Genomic DNA, 18,128 nt, shown 5'->3' with positions numbered 1-18,128 from the left:
CACTCAGGAGGTAAAAAAACGCTTTAAGAACTTTCAATATTTTTACTGTATTTTTATTTAAAAATGCAAGACCTTTGAATCACACTTTGTCCAGTATCCATTTACAGATCATAAGTACAGAATGCATGTCGAGGAATAAAGTTTAATCCTGCATTAATCCTTCTTAAGGCTGTCAGGAACACAAGCTGGTTTGCGGTGTCACATTGTCACCGGCACTCTTGGGAGAGAGGAGCGGTGCAGGAACCGAAGGCTGGGGGGCTGCACCGAGCCCAGGGGCTCCTCCGGCTGCTCCTTCTGCCCGCCGGGAAAGACGGGAAGCGGGAATTTCATGTCAAGTGCTTCAAAATACTCAAGCAGAAAACAAATTGAAACTGTATTATTGCGCAGAGCTACGGGAATCACGAAAGCCGGGAATGTCACAGGCCCCGATGCGCACTGCTCCAGGGCAGGGCACCGCCTCAGCGGGGTATCATGGCGCAGGGCGGGCGGCAGCTCGGCCCTCCCGCCTCGCTGGCGCTGTTGGCCGAGCTCTCCGGCTCTCGCTCGCTGCTTTCACCCTCCGCGCCACGTCCCGGCGCTGGGCCCGTCCCGCCCCGCCCCGCTCGGAAGCGCCGCCGTGACCCCGCTGACGCGGGCGGCGGGCCCGGAAGCGGCGGGCGCGGGGCCGGAGCGGGGGCAGCGGCGTTGGGCGGCCGAGCGGCCCCGGGAGCGCCCGGCGCCGCGCAGGTGCGAGGAGCGGGGGAGCGCGGGGAGCCGCGCGGGACGGGACGGACGGGACGGGGGGCGGGCGCGGCCATTTTAAGCGCCGCGGGACCGCAGCGACCTCGGTGCCCCTGCGCTCGGTGCCGCTGATCCCGATCGGGCCGGCCCTGCCTGCCCTGCCCTCGGCGGGGGACAGAGGCCGCGTCCCTGGGCCCCGGGCCGGGCCGGGGCAGCGCGGCCGCTCGGCGGGCACAGGCGCGGCAGGGCCGGGCGGGTCCGGCCCGGCCTGAGGGGCAGCTGGGGCCGCTTTGCCGCGTTGGGCTGAGACGGGAAGAGAACGAGCTTGGGTGTAATAATAACAGCAGTGCACGCCCGTCCCGGAGTGGGGCACGGGCTAAATGCGGCCGGGAGCCGAGCGAAGCAGCCCGGCCGCCGCCTTGGAGCTAATAATAGACACTGTCTGCCCACTGGCTCGCAGCGGGTTATGCCGTGGTCTGCAACGCGAAGGGATTTTAGTGTTTTAATAAAATCCTCCGTTATGCAGATACATGAAACTGACAGTGAAATATAGAAAGCATTATTAAACATTGAAGTAATGTTTAAATGCCAAGAGTAATTTTTATCATAATTCTTTCGCAGAGTATGAAATTACTGTTGCATATTTTCCTAAGGTCCGGAGCAGAACCAAGTCTTCACGGGAATTCTTTGCTAATCACCTATGAAGCTCCTGATCCTGAAGCTGCAGTTTTGCAATGAAGAAAAGGAGACGGCTCGCTGCAAGTCTAAACGAAAAGGTTCATCTTGGCCATGAGAAAGATACTTCAGAACAGATTCTTGTAGTGGACTGTGCACAACAAATTGTCTCCAAGTCTGCAGAAATAGCTCCTGCAGATCAGCTCGAATCTTCCCAAGAACTTTCACCATCACCAGAACAAAGAAAGCTCCTAAGCTCATTGCAATATAACAAAAATCTACTTAAATACTTAAATGATGATAGACAGAAACATCCATCATTTTGTGATTTACTCATAATTGTAGAAGGAAAAGAATTTAGTGCTCACAAAGTTGTTGTGGCTGTTGGCAGTAGCTATTTTCATGCCTGTTTGAGCAAAAATCCCAGCACCGATGTTGTCACATTAGATCATGTAACTCATTCTGTCTTTCAACATTTGCTTGAGTTTCTTTACACTTCTGAGTTTTTTGTGTATAAAAATGAAATTCCATTAGTGCTGGAAGCAGCAAAATTTTTAGATATCATAGATGCAGTGAAGTTGCTAAATAATGAAAGTGTTTCCACTGTACAGACTGATGTGGTAACTGATGCTCCTACACCAGTAGAAACACTCAGTGAACTGACAGGTAAACTATTAAATAGTCATCAGTGCACTTTTTGTGGTCGAAGTTTCTGTTACAAGAAGTCCTTAGAGAATCATTTGGCTAAAGCCCACCGAGCCCTTTCCCTGGAGCGAAAGCATGGGTTAAAAATGGTTGAGAAGGCCAGCTTTTCCACCAGGCGCTCCACGAGAAGCCGCAAGTGTCCGGTGAAATTCGATATCAGCGACAATGAAAGCGGTGATGCCTCTGACAGCAATTTGGAAAAAGTCAGTTCTGACAAGGAGACCTCTGAGAGAAGTGAGTTTGAAGACAGTGAAAGTGAGTGCAATGTGGATGAAGACGGGCAGGAAGAGGAAATGTCAGGTGAAGATTCAGAATCTGAAGAGCAAAGTGAAAAGGATCAGAATGATGCTGAAGAGGGTTCTGAGGCAGTTGACTCAATGGGGAATATTCCTGAAGGCTTAGCTCCAGTCATCATTCAGAGCAGTAGCAAAAAACTACTGCAGTGTCCCAAGTGTGACAAAAAGTTTGATCGAATAGGTAAGAGCGAGTTAGGTTGATCTTGTTCATGATGGTGCTGTTTGTGTGGGAAATAAACCAAGCTTTTTCTCTGTCCTGGAGAGTGAATATAAGAATTTCTGGATCATTTCACTGATCCAGTGTGCTGCTATCTTCTCAGTGTATTAAGTTATTATGTCTGTGGTGCTAAATATTTTCAATAAATTATCTGAGCATATAATTTTAAAAATGTGCAAATACTGCATTTATTTCTCTTCCACTGCTCTGGATTCCGGTTGTTAGCAGTGTGTAAAAGCACAGCTACTGTGGAGAAATAAATGGCCTGTGAGTGTTTCAGATTGGAATGGTGCATTTTGGTTTCTGCACACATTGGAAGCCCTTTTCTCTTTGCACTTTCATAATTTAGAATACTAGTTCTGTGCTCAAAAAATTCATGACAAGCATGCATTAAAACAAGCAATACATAAAGTATTTCTTTATAAGCTTGTATTACAATGGACCATTGACTAATATGTTTAAATTGAGCTTCTGCAGTATGCAGCAGCATGCATGTATGTTCTACAGAGAAAAAAGATCTAGTACAAAGCAGAGAGACTGCTATTGACTTAAGGTGGGTTTATCCACTGGACAGAATTTTGTCCTCAGAAAAAAATTGGCAAATAGAAGAGGGAATACAAGCTGTGTGAAAGAAATGAGAGTAGCCTTTTTATTTCTGGCAGTGTGTTGGATCCTAAGTACAGGTAAAATGTGCAAGGATTTGTGTCTTTCATTCAGTGTTCTGCTATTTGAAAGTACCTTAAGATTACCAGTTTCTTGTGAGGCTGTTCCTCGTTCTGCAAAGGTGTTCATGATCAGTGTAGTGAAAGAACAGGACTGTAACTTGCAGTATTTAAGAAAAGGTGTAGGGTTGAACCCTATGCTGCAGGATTGAATAAGAGTGACTTGTAACCCTCGCACAGACTTGCAGGAAGATGGAAGTGTTTGGAGGGACCTTGGATCAAGCACATAGGTGAGGGCTGGGCAGTTTTCAGTGGTGTAAGCAAGTAGGAATCTTTAGATGGATGTAGAGGGTACTTAGAGCTTGACTACATGTGAGAGAGATTACAGAACAAACCCCAAACATGTCTGTTGAAGGTGATACCTGTTACAGTTCATGCTAACAGATTTTGCTTTGTTGTCCAGGAAAATACGAGAGCCACACGCGTGTCCACACGGGTGAGAAGCCTTTTGAATGTGATATTTGTCACCAGCGCTACTCAACCAAGTCCAACCTGACAGTGCACAGAAAGAAACACTCCAGCGACACTGACTTCCATAAGAAGGAACACAAATGTCCCTACTGCAATAAGCTGCATGCAAGCAAAAAGACTTTAGCAAAGCATGTGAAGAGGTAAGTATGACATAATGTGTCTGGCATTTCTGAAGAAGCTTTTTTTTTTTTTTTTTCATTTTAAAAGTGAAGATAGGGATATCTATAAACACAACATATTCTGCAGTATTTTTATAGCTATTTCTTCAAATAGCTGCCTTTTCAAAGGGCATGGGGATTAGCAGTGTCTCCTAACCTGCTGTAAGAAATAGCAGTAGTGCTTCTATGGGTCTTCTGCCAAAAGTTTTTATTATAAATTTCAGAATCTTTCAGATGAACTAGCACAGTCAGAACACATCAGGCTTAAAAATTACCTGTCTGCTTTTCATTTGAAGGCAGAGTAAAATACCTTCATTTGTTTTAGATGTCAGTGCTTTACTGCTGATGATAATGGATGTCTAAACCATTTCCGTGCAGATTCTTTTAGATAAATAATTTATGGCAGGTCTAATTATAAGGTGTTATTATATACATACTTCTTTTTTTCATTTTTCTTTGTAAATACCCATAAGTTGAAACTGCTTTCTGTCTTACCAAATGTTGTATGAGATTCTGCCAGAGTCCATAATCAGTGCTGCTTTCCAGTTATACTTGTGTCATTAGAATTGCTTCAGCATCAGTATTCTGTTCTGCCAGTGTGGTGATCAACTTCCATGACATATATAGCTTAGAAATACATATCTTAATAGATTATTTCTGTCTTTCCCTTAGGTTTCATCCAGAGAATGTACAAGAATTTCTTTCTATCAAGAAGACAAAGAGTGAAGGTTGGAAATGTGATGTAAGTAATCTTTTTGTGAACCTTAGTGAAAATCTGGTATCTGTTTCTGTGAAATCTCTGAAAGCTTTCTAAATGATGGTTTTCCTCTTAGGGATACATTTCCTCTATCTGATGATTTAAGGACTGAACTTTGTCCATATGTACAGCCTCTGGTTGGATAAATAATCCCATTTTGAATTCTAAAATAGTTAGGGACAGTATCTTTTCAAATGCATCAGTTTACAGATTATTAGACTTGAGTGTTATGAATGCTTTAAAAACAGTATTTATTCTCCTGTTAATTACACATATCAAGCACTGATCATAAAGTATGCTGTTACAGGAAGGATCTCTCAGTTGTGAGGAAAATATATGTTAAATATTAAACACTCTCTCATTTAGCTGCATATACATGTCAACAGAGTTGTAAATTTGTGCTAAATTAATCTCTACTTGTAAAATCACATTATACTTCCCTTGATTTTCCCTGGGAGAGGTACATGTGTGAAACTACATTTGCTCTAAAGAGTTTGTAGAATTTCCATTATCTATGTGTATGCTGCAAAATAATGTTTTAAGGTTTCAGATGTGGGATTTTGTTTTTATTTTTTTACGGGAATTTGTTTCCTTTTTGTTTTTTTGTGCAGCTGTTTTGTTTATGCAAGGTTTTGTATGCTGCTGTATGTCTGTAATATTAGGGGCTGTAACATAATCACCAACCTTGCTTTTTTTGGGAATTTTCACTTGTAAACATACAGTAGGAAGTTGGGAGATAGCAGCTATAGGAATTTATATTGTTCGTTGTGCAGCTGGTGGAATTATGGTTCAAGGTTATTACATGGTTCATCAGAGGATGTTATCTTCCAGGTGAAGTTGTATTGTGTGAATGTGTTACAGATTCTGTTTGTTACTAGATAAGGAACATTTTAACGGTGAGAATCAATTGTGCAACGTTGTTGACATTCGTTCTGGTGAAAGTGTGTTACCGGATCAGTGATTTGATAAACTCCACTTCCTGGTTTGTGGGTTTATTTTTTTAATTGAAAATTGTAAGTAGAAATTTTTTAAGAAGTGGCCTGTTGCTCCTGTACAACTCACATGCATTGAAAATGGACTTGAATTAAAAGCAGCTAGAATTCCAACTTTTACAGCAGTTGGACATTGGCAGCAGCGTTGGGTGCTGTGCTATGACTTTGTTTTCAGTTTGGGTTCTGAGGGCAAAGGTGCCACAGAGGTAAGCTGCAGGATTCACTAAGGTTCTTTGTTTATACTTTAATCTGTTTGTGAACAACAAGATTTGCTGATCATATTTTAATCCTTGAGGAATATGAGCAAATCTGCATAACAATAGATACTAATAGTAAGGAAAAGCAAGAGGGCTATTATACTTTGTACAAATACAGGATTTTCTTACACCTATATTTAACATTAATGAGTTTTAAATCAAATAAAGCTGCTGGTTTTGATTTCCTTATTCATGTGTGCTCTGTGAAGCTGATTGCAGGAGTTCATGTGTGGGAGTTGTAGTGCTCAGCTGAGCTATCATAAACAACAGCAGGACTCTCACAGGGAAATATCTGAACACTCTGTTGATTTATGTTGAAGCATAGGACCCTGATGATAAATTGTAATACCTGGTTTAAATGCCTAAATTTGAGCTGTGGATTCAATTCTGTAATTGTACTGCATTCTTACTTGAGTCATTACTAAGAATTCTTGAACATTTAGGTTTTGGTTAATCTGAAAGCATTACTAAAAAGCACACATAATGTTAGGCTTGAGATGGTCCTCTAGTTCTAAAATGTATTTTGAGTTATATTTCTTGTATTGGTATTTTCTCTTTAATGCCTGCTGTCAGAGAATTTCCCAGAGGAAATAAAGGAACAGATATGACTCTGGTACTACAACAGCTTCTACTGCAACAGTTTTTACCACAGTCCAACTAAACTGCTTCAGCATCCAAAACCAAGCCAAAGCTATTTGCTTTTTTCCATTGGGTTATTTTCTGCTGAGTTACTCTGTTGAAACACCCTGGAAAGGGAGTCTGGGAAGTGCTGGAGTCAGTAGAAAGGAGGAGTGGGGAGGAACATATAGTTACATGCAGGAATTGCTGTAGTTGATTTAGGCTGCCATGGATCTACATCCTAATCTATACAGGACAGTCCACTATGGCTTATGCAGAGCGTGGGTTGGTTTGGATGTTGACTGCAAGGTGTTCCATGCTGGCATAGAGTAGGTTTTTGAAGAACACATGTCTAATCTTACATTGGTGCAGAGAACAGATGAAATAAACTTATGAGTTTATGGATAGGAAAAGAATCTGCCTGTAACTGATGTATCTTTGACAAAGTGTTTTACCATTTCAGATTTGTAAGAAATCTTTCACTCGAAGACCTCACTTAGAAGAGCATATGATCCTTCACTCTCAGGATAAACCCTTCAAGTGTACCTACTGTGAAGAGCATTTTAAATCGCGGTTTGCAAGACTGAAACATCAAGAAAAATTCCATCTCGGTATAGAAACTTCCTTCTGACATGTAAACACTAGATTTAAAGTAAAACATTCCCCCACCATTTTATGTCCTGGTCAGTCTGCTTTCCACCCCACCTCCTTCTACAGTTCTCTCTTCCACTTTTGGGGGAGAGTTGTTTGAGGGCTTTTTGTTGGTTGGGTTTTTACTTTTGTGTTCAGCTGTCTTTTTGAGGCATTCTCTTGTACCCAAAAAAAGACAGAGTTTTGGGGAGGAAGAACAGTTAAGATTAGTTTGGTTTGAAACTTTTTTTGCACAAAATTGATTCTCAGCTAGGGAGTCAGATTCTTCCTGAAGTTTTCAAAAGGCCTTTTTCTTTCCTCCTGAAGCATTCTGCAGACTTTTTTATACTACTGATTATCTCTGCTGGGTAGGAACTAGATGGGTGATAAGAATTTTTCATTTCAAGTGGTCCAAGTGGGCTTAATTGCTTTTGACTATGAATTCTCAATTTCTGCATTCTGGTCATGAAATTTACCAAAATGCCAGATCTTAGAAGTAACTTAGCAGAAAGCTTACAAAGTCTAATAAAGTATGCTGGCTTGTACTAAAAATGAATAATTTGTTAGACAAAAATTTTGCTTTGTAAGTCATTGAGGTTTTCAAAAGTAACCAGTCTAGGCTTGTTGTTCAGTTTAGCTGAGAGTCAATCCTACTCTGTGTGTCTGTCTCCCTGCAGGGCCTTTTCCTTGTGATATTTGTGGCCGCCAGTTTAATGACACAGGGAATCTGAAACGCCACATCGAATGTACTCATGGGGGAAAGAGGAAATGGACATGTTTCATCTGTGGGAAATCTGTCAGGGAACGGTAAGGGCTCGCCTGACTCCTTGAACTTCAGCAGAACACAGCAATATTGAGCATACTTTGTTTGCTGTTGAATATGCTTGGAGTTTTTAACATAAATGACACATTTCAGAGCATTAGTGTATTAAAAGGTAGTGTCAGAGCCACAGGTAGCATGGGATTTTCTGATCACCTCTAAAATTAAGGGTGACAGCTGTAGGTAATTAATTATGTAGTGCAGATGTATTAAGAAAAGTCTTACTCCTCATTCACTCTACTTAAGTTTCTTACCGTTAAGAAACTTACATTTCTCTGTTGTGCAAAAATCTTGCAATTTTTTGAGAAAGATATTTTCTTTAATGTATGTTTTTCAAATTTACCTTGGGACAGTGTTTTATTTCTTTCCTGATACTGTTTCTAGACCCAGTTGGTTCAGTAAATATGTTGCCAGTTTGTCTTTGGATGCATGTGTTGGTGTGTATATCTGAATTTATACAGTCATTTGGATATATTATGATCCATCACAGTAACAGAAATTGAGAGAATGATGGTATGCTTCACTTTAAAGGGGCAGGGACATGGCTTAAAATTAAATTTTACTGGCTTTGTTAAACAGAACAACTTTGAAAGAACATCTGAGAATTCACAGTGGAGAGAAGCCTCATCTTTGCAGTATCTGTGGACAGAGTTTTCGTCATGGAAGCTCTTACAGGTATAGATTTTTATTAAACAAGCTGCTAAACTGTTTTGCTTATTTGGTGATATATATGCACTCATGTTATTGACATAATTCTTTGTAATATATGTGCTTGATGTACTCCACCTCTGAGAGCATTAGTAAATGTTCTAAACATCTTTAAAAATATATTGCTAATCTGTGAGAATTCATTTAATTTGTAAGACATTAGTGGTTTAACACAAACAAACCCCCCGAAAAATCTTTTCTCAAAGTTGAGTTTTTTGCACATGTAAAACTTCTGTGTTTTTGTTACTCCAAGAGAGAATTAAGCAGAGGACTAAAATATTCCACTAAATTAATTTCATATAAGAGAATTCAGCTCAGTTCTCTCTTTCTAAGAAAATCCAGGTGCATCTCAGCTGCCAGTTACTTCCTGATACTTATGTGAGGCATTAAAGACTGCATTTTCTGCTATTTTGCATTGAATTGGCAGTACAGATTATGTTAACAAAATTACATTTTATGGTCATGTTTGTGACTAAACATGCAGACTTCATCTAAGAGTGCATCATGATGACAAGAGATATGAATGTGAAGAATGTGGGAAAACGTTTATTCGGCATGACCATCTGACAAAACACAAAAAAATACATTCAGGTAGGTATTTTCTTTGGAAATTGGCTTCAAACTTACTATTTTGAAATAAAACCAAATAAAAAGTTAATTATGGATATTTTTTTCAATACATTCAACGTTTTAGGCCTGATAAAAGTTCCTGCTACTCTTTATAAGGTCTACTAAAGTAGAATTAATCTTACATGTTTTATAGGTTTAAAAGCCAAATATTTCCTCCATGATACCTTAGAAAGCCGAGGGACAGTCAAAAACATGTAACAATGAATTGCTTTAACAATCATAAATACAAAAAGCAAAAGTGAAAAAGGAGGATTTTTTAATGATTTCAGATTTCTTTTTTTTAATAGCAATTGTGTGAAACATTATTGCCCCAACACAGAAGAAGCTGTCAGAGTCTCTGTCAAAGTTTGTACACTGATCACGTTAATGTGAGAACATCAGAGAGGTGTTTCTGAAGTTTCTCTTGTGGGAAGGAGGGAAGGAAGGCTGAGGAAATCAGCCCTATGAACAGATGGGGATGATCAGGAGGAAGAAAAAAAATCTGTTGCTTTGAGACCAAAAGGTTATCAAATGTATAGGAAGAGCAAAGATTCACCAGTGACTTTTTCACAACAGAATTCAGAGGGAATATGACCTTCTAGGAGACAAAATACTTTCTAGGCAGCATGGAATTATGAAAGTGATCAGAGTCTAAACTTCCTGAGTCTTTTTGTGAAAGACAAGCTTCTTTCCTGCTGGTTGAAATCATAATGTCTGCTATGAAATAAAGAAATCTTTGAAAACTCCAAGTACCAAAAAAAAAAAAAGAAAAAGAAAAAAAAAAATCCTCTTTTCTGCTCTATTTGCTTTTCCCCCCTCTAGAAAGTTACATTCTTTGACTGTCCACACCCCTATTTACATGAGAAGAAATATTCTGCCACTTTGTGGAAGATCTCAAGATGACTAAAAAGCATCAAGATACTTTTAAACAGCAGCATAAAACAAAAAGGTAACTATGTCCATCAGGATGATTAAAATAATAAATACTGAGGTGTAATTTTAAATTATACAAAATAGTAGCTGTGAATAATTGGTATGTTTCAATAAGCTTCTCCTTCTTAAAACAGCTGAATTATTGAAGGTGCCACATTTCAGGTCATAATGAAGAGGGTACATTCCCAGTCGTTGACTTGTACCTCCCATGCAATGAGTGTTTGGGGAAGTGTCTCTTGACTTGGAACACAAAGTTCTTTGTAGGAATGATACGGACTAGTCCTGTATAGCAAGTGGTAAAATCCTTACTCTGATAGAACCACCAATCATCCTAAATTTTCTTCCTTAATAAGAGAGAATCCTTCTCCAAGTGAGGTGTGGAAGAGCTTGATTGGCTGAACTTTGGGAACATGATTATGAATCATAGACATTTAATAGGTTCCAAAAAGATTGAACCAAAATTTATTGAATTTTGCCCTATTAGGTGAAAAAGCCCATCAGTGTGAGGAATGTGGAAAATGTTTTGGCCGTCGAGATCACCTTACTGTTCATTATAAAAGTGTTCATCTAGGAGAAAAAGTTTGGCAGAAGTAAGTGTGGCATTTTTATAACTGCATAAGTACTTCTGTACTGGAACTGATTTTGTTGGGACTTGAATGTGTGAGCAGAATTCTGCTAATCTGTGTGTTTGTCATGCCTGTACTCAGCCTTCATAAATATATTACAGTTTGAAGAGGATGTCAGAAAATTGCCTCCATGATTTAAGCTACATATTTCCTTTGGAGGAAAATTAATTTACAATTAAGTAAATAAAAGAATTAAAAAGGATCAGATTTTAATTTGTCAATTATCTGTCTCGTTCTTGATTGATGGTTTGCTGTAATGTTCTCATTGCAGACTAGTTAAAACTGAATTATTACTTATCCTGTAAACACTGGGAGGATTATCTCACATATAAGGTATTTTAGAAGCTGGCAGCAGATTAGTGGCTCTGAAAGGAGATAAAAACTTTGAAACCCAAGTTGTTTCTCTAACTTGAAAACGCAATAGGGTTTTAAAACTCTTGAGCTCTAAAAATAAACCTCTCAGAGATTTGAAATAAACAGCTCTTGTTGTTTTTCAAATGATGTGTTTCAGCTGTAGGTACTCATTAGTGTTGTGTAGAAGCCATTAAAGATGTCTAACTTAAAAGTACAGTACATTACTTACTCTGTTTTTTTTCCTTGGTAGGCAGTAGCCTACCTAAAACTTCTGCCATTCCTAAACCTTATTTAGGATGTAATTCTGTCAAAGTAAAAGCTTCTTGTGAGTGTTGGGCAAAAAAATGTTACTTAAGGACATTTTTGGGGTCAAAAAGGAAGTTTTAGTGGCTTATGTTCTTTGAATACTTAGTGCCATCCCAACAGAGAATAAAACTGAATACTGAAAATAATCCAATACTAAAAATAATCTTATTAGTATGTAGATACCAGGAAAAAGGAACAAAAGTGAGGAAATTTGGAAAGTTTGGTATTTAGCTATTTTGCAGTTGAAGATTTTAGGACTGTGGACATAACTTTACTGTTGGTTACAAAAAAAATAACATGAAATGTCTTTTTTTCTTTAAAGATATAAAGCAACATTTCACCAGTGTGAAGTCTGTAAGAAAGTTTTTAAAGGGAAATCAAGTTTGGAAATGCATTTTAGGACGCATTCAGGTAAAAAGAAAATAAATCCCCACTAAACCACAGAATATGTAGGAATGTATTTTTATACATCAGTATTGATTGAATTATTTTATTCATTATGGTTGTCGAGCATTCAGGACAAGAGTAGAAAAAAGCAGCAAGATTTTATTCATTTTCATTTATTGCCATTCCTGAATACTGTTTTATGGTTGTTTAGCTGGAATACTGATAATCTCAGTTCAGGTTTGTGGGACACTTTTTGCACCTTCTCCTTTAGTTCACTGGTATGTGTGTTCTTGCCAAATTTACCCAGACCTTCTAAATGTTTCTGTGCTCCACAGATTACTGCATTTCAGGTTGTAATCTAAACAAGGAGTGAACTCCATTTGGAAAGGGTTTTGTCCTTTCTGTTTGACTTTGTTTTCCCTGCCTTGTGTTTAGGAAAATCATTGTCTTTTGAAATGTACGTCTATGACGTACAAACTGAGCTCATGTAATCCCAGTGTCATAACAGTTAAAGGACTGTTCTTTTTAATTTAGTTTGTATTCTAACATGAGTCCAGAGTATTGAGAGAGTTATATGTAAGAAGAGTATGCCAATATAATCTCTAAATAAGTTCCTGATGACTCTCTTGATTCCAGAATAGATGCTGAACTTAGTTTGTTTTCAGTAAAATTGTTTCATAGTAGGTCTTAATGCTGGTAATCCATGGCAGGTATTTGCATATTTATGTGTGATTTGATGTTACTCAGAATAACTAACAGTTACTTCTCTGTCTTTACAGGTGAGAAGCCCTACAAGTGTCAGATCTGTAATCAGTCTTTCAGAATTAAGAAGACATTAACAAAACACATGGTTATTCATTCAGATGCTCGACCTTTTAACTGCCAGCACTGCAATGCAACATTTAAACGGAAAGACAAGCTGAAGTATCATATTGATCACGTTCATGGATCTAAGGCTGCAGAAGAAGCACTGGCATCTTCTCCAGAGGAAAAGCTGGTCTCCTTGCCAGTGCAGTACACCTCTGATGACAAAGTTTACCAAGCTGAGGCTAAACAGTATGTGGAACAGTCCAAAGCATATCAATCAGAAGCCAAAACGTTGCTGCAGAATGTATCCCCAGAAGTGTGTGTGCCTGTGACTCTGGTCCCCGTTCCCATGGCAGACCCCCAAGCAGAGCTGGTGCAGCACAGTGCTCAGTCCCACATCCTTCCCCCGCAGCCGGAGCAGCCGGATTATCAGCGAGCAACGGAGCTCTCCTTCCTCGAGAAATACACCCTGACTCCACAGCCTGCAAACCTTGTTCATCCTGTGAGGCCTGAGCAGATGCTGGATCCCAGAGACCAGTCATACCTGGGAACTTTGCTGGGGCTAGATACGACTCCGACTGTACAGAATATTTCAAACAACGAACATTCGTGATCAGACCATAACATTCCACCGAATTTGCTAAGCCAACGGCCACCAGAAGGCTGATTATGGCAACTAAGAGTTATATTTTATATTTTATTTGGACTCATTAAGTCTTCTGCATAGTTTTGGGAAAACAATTTGTTTACATAATATTTGAACATTTAGGCACATTTTGATGCATACGAAAGAGTGTTTCTTGTGATTTTAAGAGTTTTTAAAAATCTTATGGATGGTCTTTTAAAAATAATGCTCTGAAATATGTTTTAAGGATAGTGGCTGAAAATGTAATTACATATCTGGCTATTAATTTAAAAAAAACTGTTTGCCTTTCTGTATCTCACTTTGAGTTAATGTTTCAAGTGGAATAGAAAGCATTCTAAAAGAATGAGGACTATTTAAAATTCATGAAAATTTGTAAGGGCAGGCAGGGCTATGAAACACAAACTTTGAAGTATGTTTCACACAGAAATTAATATATAATTTCCTTGAACCTGAGGCATTTTTTGGAAGGTTTTAAAGGTAGCTGGACTTTGGAGCCTAGCCAGTGAACATAGGCACTAGGTTCTTCTGAAAAGTGATTTATGACACTTTATGAAGACACTAAACAAGGTGTTTGATAATCCCCTGAGTACAATTAGGCTGCCTAAATTTGGCCTCTTAGTTCTTCTTTTATCTCTAATGTTGAATAATGTGGGAAAAGCTAGACAATGGTATTGTCTAATTTTCTACTCTCAGTTCTATATAATTTTAAGATGCATTTTTTCTTGCTTTTTCAATCTTCTTTGTCTTCTAAAGTGTACTCCACACTCTAACTTTGAAAGAAATGGGAGTATTTGCAAGGTCATTTTAATCCATGAACAATCACAAAGGATTGGCATGGTTTACCCTTGCTAGAGCATAAATGATATCAGGGTCCCACATTAATGTGCCCATTTTCAGGTTATCTGTGATAGAGAAGAAATTTAATGACTGTTCCAGAACAGTATTTAATTTCTATTAAAAAAAAAAAAAAAATCAGTAATTATAAATCTCCTGTGAGTTGCTAATTAAATTGTTTTGTTTCTCACTTTCTTGTACTGTGTTTATAAACCAAAGTAAAACTCTTGAGAGTATTTTATGTCTAATTATTTTTAGCTCTTTCTTTACTAGACATAAGGGTTTTTTTCAAAAAAACCCGTTTGGAACTATAAGTCTGATGTCACCATGAAATCTAGTATACTTTTACCTTATCTAGCTTTCTCTTTTAAGTCTATTTTAAAAATAATTATTCTGTGTTTGTTTGGTGAATATGATGCCAAAGAAAGTATCTGAAGTAATTTTATAATCTTCATAATTCCTCACAAGAATTGCATAATAAGATTCCCTTCTTATTAAGATGAGAATTAAGATTGAAATTTTCTCCCAGTTTTCCCTATTCTTAAATTATTATGTCAAAGAATCTTTAAAATGGGAAACTGGATTTATGTGTATTGTTGTAACTGTTAAATTTATTCAGTGACCTGAGCACAAGGGAGTTGTGGTGATAAGATGACTCTTACCACAGTTTTACAAACTCCCAAGTGGCACAGATCCTTTGAGATTGTATTCAGATACTTTGGTGTTAGATTCTATTAATCATCTACTTCAGTGTTGAGCAGTTTGCAGGAGAGGGGCCAGAACTGCCTGAATGTTCATATTTTAAAGCTTGTATCCTAAGGGATTCTTAACCTAAACACACCAAAGATTTCTGTTAGCTGTTAAATAGTGGCAGAGTTATAGAATTTTAAGTGTTACCAATATTTAAATAGGACTTAGCCAAAGAAGCACAATAGAAGTCCTAAACTTTAAAAGTTCAGTTTCTAAAACAGGACTACTAACTGTTCTATGTTTGTATCTCTAAAGTAAAATTTAGAGCTGTGCTCTGGGAATGTTCAGACTGACATGCTGTAAATAGATCTGGGAAGAAGCTGAAGACTAGCAAATACACAGCAATAACAAGGCCATTGAATGCCACCTTCTGAAAGGACACTATCAAGTACTACCCTTTCTGCTTTCTTAACTCCACCTTTCATCTCCTTTCAAAATAAAACTCTTTCTGTCACCTTTACACTCCATGGCTTGAAAATGGCTGGTTTATGTGTAGTTTTCAAGTCTACCTGTGTGTATCATATTCGTAATATTCATGTGCACATGAAAAATATTTTCTGCTGCATTTGTAATTGTACTGTTGAAAGTAACCCAACATCAGTGATGTCAGTGCAGTGCTCAGACTAAAAGCCTAATTCTTTGTTATTTCTTGTATTTTCTGTCCTACAGTAGAAATAAGTATTGTAGGATTTTGACAAAATAGTAGCTTCAAAGTGGTTGGTAAATAATAGTTTCTTTTAAAGTCCAGTCTGTGTGGAAGGCACTCTAGAAAAACACTAAAATGGAATTTGGAGCATATTTACTTGATAATGTCCTTTTAAAAATTCTTTCATAATTGTGCCTTTTAATCTATTCTAAAGAATGGCTTTTTTCTCTAGTTGAGTTGTTTATTCAGAAAACATTAAGGTCAATAACTTTCAAAGGGCTCCATGTTTGTGCATGCCCAACCAGAAATGGACTATAAAAGGACTCGTTTTTCAGAAAAACGAGCATGCTCTTTGCTGTTTGGGTGACCAGCATTACTAGTCATTCCTGGAAAAAATTACCTACTAGTTCTTTGGTGTTCTTTTGTTTGCAGATAACCCTACTAGTTAGTGTTTGTACCTGCTGGTCAGGCTGGATCATTGCCAGTTGACAGTGAAAGACAATAGGAAAGCTTATGTGCTAGATACATAGTTTTTATTTTTATTTAATATCATGAGCTATAATTTGTATGGCTTTACATCTACTTAAAATTCATATATGAGCAAAGTAAATTTTCATGGACTGGGTCTTCGTTTGGTAGGTGAAAGATGGTTCCTGTTAGGAAGACTGGGGTCAAGGACAGAGGTCTGTACCTCATAGACCATGGGTTAGAACTCCTTGGTGTCTGCTCCCCCCATTTCAGTATGTGCTCATCAGAGAGTGTGTGTGCTGGTGATGTGCAGGGGGCATTTACAATCAATGTTTTATCTGGCAGTCCCTAGATCAGTTGAATGTTTATTGCCAAAGAAGGAAGAGGCAGATGTCTCTTAAAAAGATCTCTAAAGAGTGTTTGTTTAGTGGCATATTGCAAAAAAGTTGGTCTTTTCCTCATACTGACCTTTGGGAGGAAGAGTGGAGTCCATGCTGGTACTCCAGGCTGCTGCATGGTTCTGAGAACTGCACTCGTTCTGTTCAAACAGTAGATTCTGTATTTTTTTGCTATAAAATTTCTGGTTGTAGACTGGGTTACTGCCTTTAATTCTTTTAGTGGGTTCCATGTTCAGTTTATTTATTTGTATTGGAATTTCCTCTTTGAGCACTGACACTTTTCTTACAGAGGTGTATCCCTCATGGGTTCTTTTCGTGCTGAATATCAATCATTGTAATGGTAAAGATAATTTTTCTGTAAGGTGGTGGTTTCCTTAAAATTATAGCACTACTATAGTCTGGATTATAATTCCAGTAGTTGTTTCTAAAGGTGGGTCATGCCAGACCACAATGACAGAAGATGTATTTGGTGTCATCAAAGAGCTGATTTCCCTATAAGAAATGTGAAAGAGCCTCCAGAACTGAAGAACGCTTCCAAGGAGTCGCCTCGCAATGTGCTTGATGGAACATGAAACGTGTTATGGACTGCTAAGGAATAAATGACCCTTGAGCTTCTCAATTTAAAATAACTTCTGTTTAGGAGTTAATGAATGTAGAATTATGAATGAATTCTGTTCTAGGTGAATAATGGGCTTTTTTTTTTCCCTGATAACAATAAAAAAGATGTGAAATCTTTCTGTGTGGAACGCACAAGCACACCTGACCCAGACTGTGCATTCCCCAAATGCCTGGGGCTAAAGGGAAGCAGAATGCATTTATCTGTAGTCCTTGTGCCTCTTGTCCTGTAGGACCTTGCTCTACAACAGTCTCACAGCAGTTTGGTTATTTCATCATGTGCATCAAAGAATGTCACTGGCAGAACGTAATGCAGGGCAGTCACCTTGCTTAAGGCCAAAAGGGTCCTTTTCATGGTTCATTAGAAATGTTTTGGTTTAAAAGATTTTAATGGATTAAAGCTTAAAATGACAAAATTTTTTTAATCCCCCATAACAATTTTGATCATGTTAAATGTTGGTCCTTTTATATGAAAGAATGAGGTGAAAAGAACTCAATATTTTGTCACTGGTCTATTGAGATAATGTGTTTTAAATGTGATCTGTACAGGTTGGTATTTTAGATGGAAGTCTTTAAAGTTGTCTTTTTAGGGGAGATCCTTTGCTGTAAGGAAAAGTTAGGAAGTGTACTGTAAATGTAGAAGTACTCAGTCCTATGTGTATTTTTGTTTGCTATGGAAAAGTAAAGTTCTTTTGTCTTAACATTGTGTGCTTCACAGGATTTCTTGCAGGGGTGCTCGCGCTAGGCTTTGTTTTCTGCCCCCTTTTGTTTTTAAACATCATGAAAACACAATATTCTGTGTTTCTTTCAAAGCTTATGAAATAGAAACAGATGAGACCGGTGTTTAAATCAGGTCGTGCGTCTCATTCTCCTTTTGACTTTACACTATTTTGTGAATTAAATTTATTTACAACAGCGGCGGTTCGGTCGGTGCGTTAGTTTGTGTCACAGCCGCTCCCCGCCCGTGTTTTGTTTCTCGGTTCGAGCCCCGCCGGCTCGGGCT

General features: G+C 38.4%; 1 protein-coding gene across 2 annotated transcripts; it reads left to right on the top strand.

Annotated features, from left to right (window-relative positions):
• Positions 1-607: 607 nt before the first annotated feature.
• Positions 608-17,826, top strand: ZBTB41 (zinc finger and BTB domain containing 41). 2 transcript variants are annotated; one of them, XM_056497610.1, is made up of 11 exons: positions 608-726; positions 1,374-2,577; positions 3,739-3,946; positions 4,637-4,706; positions 7,052-7,199; positions 7,896-8,025; positions 8,618-8,713; positions 9,231-9,337; positions 10,773-10,878; positions 11,897-11,985; positions 12,741-17,826. In XM_056497610.1, the coding sequence occupies exons 2-11, from the start codon at positions 1,455-1,457 to the stop codon at positions 13,379-13,381; spliced, it is 2,718 nt and encodes a 905-aa protein (XP_056353585.1). In that variant the 5' UTR covers positions 608-726; positions 1,374-1,454; the 3' UTR covers positions 13,382-17,826. The 2 variants fall into 2 exon arrangements, with proteins under 2 accessions (XP_056353585.1, XP_056353586.1); XM_056497611.1 differs by having other exon boundaries at positions 1,342-2,577.
• The last annotated feature ends 302 nt before the right edge of the window (positions 17,827-18,128 follow it).

This window comes from Oenanthe melanoleuca, chromosome 8 (genome assembly GCF_029582105.1).
Source record: "Oenanthe melanoleuca isolate GR-GAL-2019-014 chromosome 8, OMel1.0, whole genome shotgun sequence".
NCBI lineage: Eukaryota > Metazoa > Chordata > Aves > Passeriformes > Muscicapidae > Oenanthe > Oenanthe melanoleuca.
Note: the sequence above shows the minus strand (reverse complement) of the source record. Positions and strands in the feature narration are given on the sequence as shown.

What these genes read in the sequence shown, in the direction of transcription:
- ZBTB41 (XM_056497610.1), top strand. Translation starts at nt 1,455, where the DNA reads ATGAAGAAAAGGAGACGGCTCGCTGCAAGTCTAAACGAAAAGGTTCAT. An exon ending in ACACAAAAAAATACATTCAG is followed by an intron (nt 9,338 to 10,772) that starts GTAGGTATTTTC and finishes TTGCCCTATTAG; the next exon opens with GTGAAAAAGCCCATCAGTGT. An exon ending in GCATTTTAGGACGCATTCAG is followed by an intron (nt 11,986 to 12,740) that starts GTAAAAAGAAAA and finishes CTGTCTTTACAG; the next exon opens with GTGAGAAGCCCTACAAGTGT.